The following is a 3,577-nucleotide window of genomic DNA, read 5'->3' on the forward strand; positions in this document are numbered from 1 at the left end:
CACACACAGTCACACACACACACAGTCACACATAGTCACACACACACTGAAGCAGCAGAAGTGTGATGATGACACTCTGAGAGAATCGGTGTGAATAATTTATGGAACTCTGAGTTGAACACGAATCATCTCAGTAAATAACCCAGATACACACGTAGACCAGGTCCAGATACACATGTAGACCAGGTCCATGTGAGACACGTAGACCAGGTCCAGATACACACGTAGACCAGGTCCATGTGAGACATGTAGACCAGGTCCAGATACACACGTAGACCAGGTCCAGATACACACGTAGACCAGGTCTGTGTGAGACACGTAGACCAGGTCCGTGTGAGACACGTAGACCAGGTCCATGTTGTGACTTGAGGTAAATGGGACTCAAGATATTCCAGATTTACTTCTTCAAAGTTTCAGGTCCGACGTGTCGGCTCAGATATTAGCATGCTAGCACAATGCTAAGCTACGCTAACCATCCTTCATGAAACAAAGAGAAAGAGGCTTTATGAATAATGACACGAAGACACAGCCGCAGATTAGTCATTAAGAAATGCTCACGCATGCATACACCATCACACACACACTCACACACACACCATCCCCCAACACACACACACACACACACACGGGTTAGTGAGCTGTAATGCAGAGCAGATGTAGGGCACCACAAACGGCATTTGTGTGTGTGTGATTGAGTGTGTGTGTGTGTGTGTGTGTCCTACTAACTGATGAAGCTCACTGGGCTGTCGGCCAATAGCGCAGCTGGATCCGTGGATCATGTGACGAGAGACGGGACGAGTGATTTAAAAAGAGATTGTGAGTGAAAGACGTTTTAAATAAAGTTAAACATTATTATTAAAGACATTAAAAGAGATTAAAGAGGAGAAATAGTTTTTCTTCTTTTATTTGATGTGAAGACGAAGACGCTTGAAACAGAAAATAAACAGTGTTTTTTTGGCTCCATTTACCCACAATGCATTGCCGTACACAGTAATTCAAACATCACTCAAAAAACATCAATATATAAATGTTCAGCAAAGAAAAAGATGGAACATTTAAAATAACTTGTTTTTATTTTTCAACAAAGTTGTAAATGTGCTTAAAGTTTAAAATGAATAAAATTACATTTGTTCAAACATCACGGAACAGAACAATGAAACTTTAACACGTCTGAACCACAACATGCCCGAAACCAAGCGTGAGAACAAACGTGAATAATTAAGTTTAACGTGAACGTGTGACTCATCAGCTGATGATATTCACTAAGTGCAGGTTTAATATTTAAAAAAAATCATTTCTAACTGTTTAAAATATCAGAAATGTTTACATGATATTGTGAACTGAGAGAAATTAGCTTTATGGATTATATATTATAATTATATATAAACTGAAACACTTAGAATAGAAGTATTGTTTGGTAAGAAATACTTATAGTACGCATACTTAAGAGAGGAATGTGTATTTATGTACTGACTTGGCTTAATATATCTTATTGCAGATATCTAATATACACATATATATGTATATATAATTATTATTAATATTAATAATAGAGCGTTGGGAAGACGTTTTCTTTGTTTATTCACATTATTGCTTTTTCTCTCTTCGTGTTGTTGAACATTAAACTTCCTGATTTTTCTTGTAGTTTGTTAAAACTCAGAGTTAATGATTCTAAATGTCAACAGAGCCAGAGGAGAGATTAATGACGCTACGATTCATAAGATCATCAACAGAATGTCAGACAGGAAGACGTAATATATTAATATATAAATCAAGTAGGAAACAGATATTGGGTCTTAATAATCACTGTGCTGGTAGGAGACGTAGTGCTCTTCAGTGCCTTCATGTTTGTGTCTTATTGAAAAAAGCTCATCATCGTATAAACGTTGACATCTTTGCTTGAGAACAAAAGTCTCTTTTTAAGTGAAACCCTGAAGGTCTCACATGAAGTCGTCGTCTTTGGAGTAAACAGAGAGGCGCTTCACTTCACCTTCAGCGATAAAAGACAAAGAAGAAGAAACGTGCAGCACTGTTGGAGAAGCTGGTGCCTCTCCATTAAACCATTAACTCAGATTAAATGTGACGCCTCCGTCACACAAAGAGACGTAGAACAAGAGGAGCAGCAGTGAGAGGGCGTCTGGTGACGGTCTAGTGCACCGTGGAGGATTAAAGTTACCAAACCTCCCGGGAACATCGCTGGTGTCAAAACAATTCCTCATTCTTCTTCAGTGTTTCCGAGCGTCCCGCCGCTGCAAGCTGAAAACATTTGAGGAACAGGATAAAAAAGTTTGTTTTGCGTGTGAGCATGCTTGCAAACGCTGCTACTTTTCAGTGAGAAAATTCAATTCAATGAATATATGTCGGAAGAGATGCTCATCACGGCATCTCGGACTCGTCCTTTTCGGGTGACGTCGGCGATGTGGGCGTGTCCTCCTCGTCTGCTGCCATGGTTGCCTTGGGCAACCCAGCCGCCGCCACCGTCAACGCCATCTTTTCGTAGGTCCTCCTGCGCTGCCGCCGCAGTGTCTGGCTCTGCAGCTCCTTCACCTCCTGCAGGACCTCCTGCGCCTCCTTCCACGACGACACGGCCTCCTCCAGGAGGCGCTCGGCCTCTTCGCGCCTCCGATCCACCTCCAGGTCGTCCTCCGACAGCAGGGAGGGCGGTGAGGAGGGTGGAGGTGGAGACAGGCGGTGTTTGTCGGGGGTTTTGGACGCCGGTGACTCGAAGGATCCGGAAAAGCTCGGGGAGTTCTTCTGACTCGGAGACGGCGACTCCTTGCTGCTCGCCCGACGCAGAGAGTCCGTTTCACTCCCTCGTAATGAATCGGAACCTTTGACCTGAGAGGAGTCGGATCCTCCGACGCTGGGAGGTGATTCAGGTGACTTCTGGACAGGAGAGTCGTCCTCCTTGCTGGGACAAGAGGAGCAAGGCGGTCCCTTGAGTTTTGGTGAACGGACCGTGTCGGAGCTCTTTGTCCGAGGGGAGTCGGTCAGACGAGGCAAATCTTTCAGTCGAGGAGAGTCGTTTGCTTTCGTGGCGGGCGAATGGGATCCTCTGGTTCGAGGGGAGTCAGCCCCTTTGGAGCGATTCTTCTTGGCTTTGGATCGAGGAGACTCTCTTCCTCTCAGACGGGGAGAGTCTTTGCCCCTCAGGCGAGGAGAGTCGCTGCTCCTGCTCCTCGGAGATCCAGACGACCTGCTGAAGAGGACGACAAGAATCGGTTCAACATTAATCTTACTTGGCTTCACAGCGGCTTTCTTTTGAGAATTAGCTGCACACATTCAATGTGTCGGATCATCTAACGGTGCCTGAAACACCCGTTCCGACGGTACAATTGAAGTTTCAAAAGATTCCAAAAACCCTTTTTACGCAATGATTTGCCAAGTGAAGGCAGGCAAACCTGGAGTGAGGAGAGTCTGAGCCCCTGAGGTGGTGGAGGCGGGGGGAGTCGATGCCCTTCAGGTAAGGTGAGCCGCCTCCTCGTTCTCTCTCTGCTTTGGCCTTCTGCAGCTCCTGTAAATCACAACACAACATTAATCGTAAATTACATCCCATCCGTCAATTTCTGCATTATTT

General features: G+C 44.9%; 1 protein-coding gene across 1 annotated transcript; it reads right to left on the minus strand.

Moving 5' to 3' along the window:
• Nucleotides 1-1,675: 1,675 nt before the first annotated feature.
• LOC116379839 (pleckstrin homology domain-containing family O member 1-A-like) lies at nucleotides 1,676-3,565 on the minus strand. The gene is made up of 2 exons (XM_031841807.1): nucleotides 3,402-3,565; nucleotides 1,676-3,199 (listed from the first exon to the last, which is right to left on the minus strand). Exons 1-2 carry the CDS (start codon nucleotides 3,554-3,556, stop codon nucleotides 2,377-2,379), a joined length of 978 nt encoding a protein of 325 aa, XP_031697667.1. The 5' UTR covers nucleotides 3,557-3,565; the 3' UTR covers nucleotides 1,676-2,376.
• Nucleotides 3,566-3,577: the final 12 nt, after the last annotated feature.

Source organism: Anarrhichthys ocellatus, unplaced genomic scaffold (assembly GCF_004355925.1).
Source record: "Anarrhichthys ocellatus isolate YVR2014 unplaced genomic scaffold, GSC_Weel_1.0 scaffold5324, whole genome shotgun sequence".
Taxonomy (NCBI): domain Eukaryota; kingdom Metazoa; phylum Chordata; class Actinopteri; order Perciformes; family Anarhichadidae; genus Anarrhichthys; species Anarrhichthys ocellatus.

Coding starts and splice junctions, on each gene's coding strand:
- LOC116379839 (XM_031841807.1), bottom strand. CDS start 3,556: ATGGGATGTAATTTACGATTAATGTTGTGTTGTGATTTACAGGAGCTG. Junction 3,200..3,401: donor TCAGACTCTCCTCACTCCAG/GTTTGCCTGCCT, acceptor CGTCCTCTTCAG/CAGGTCGTCTGGATCTCCGA.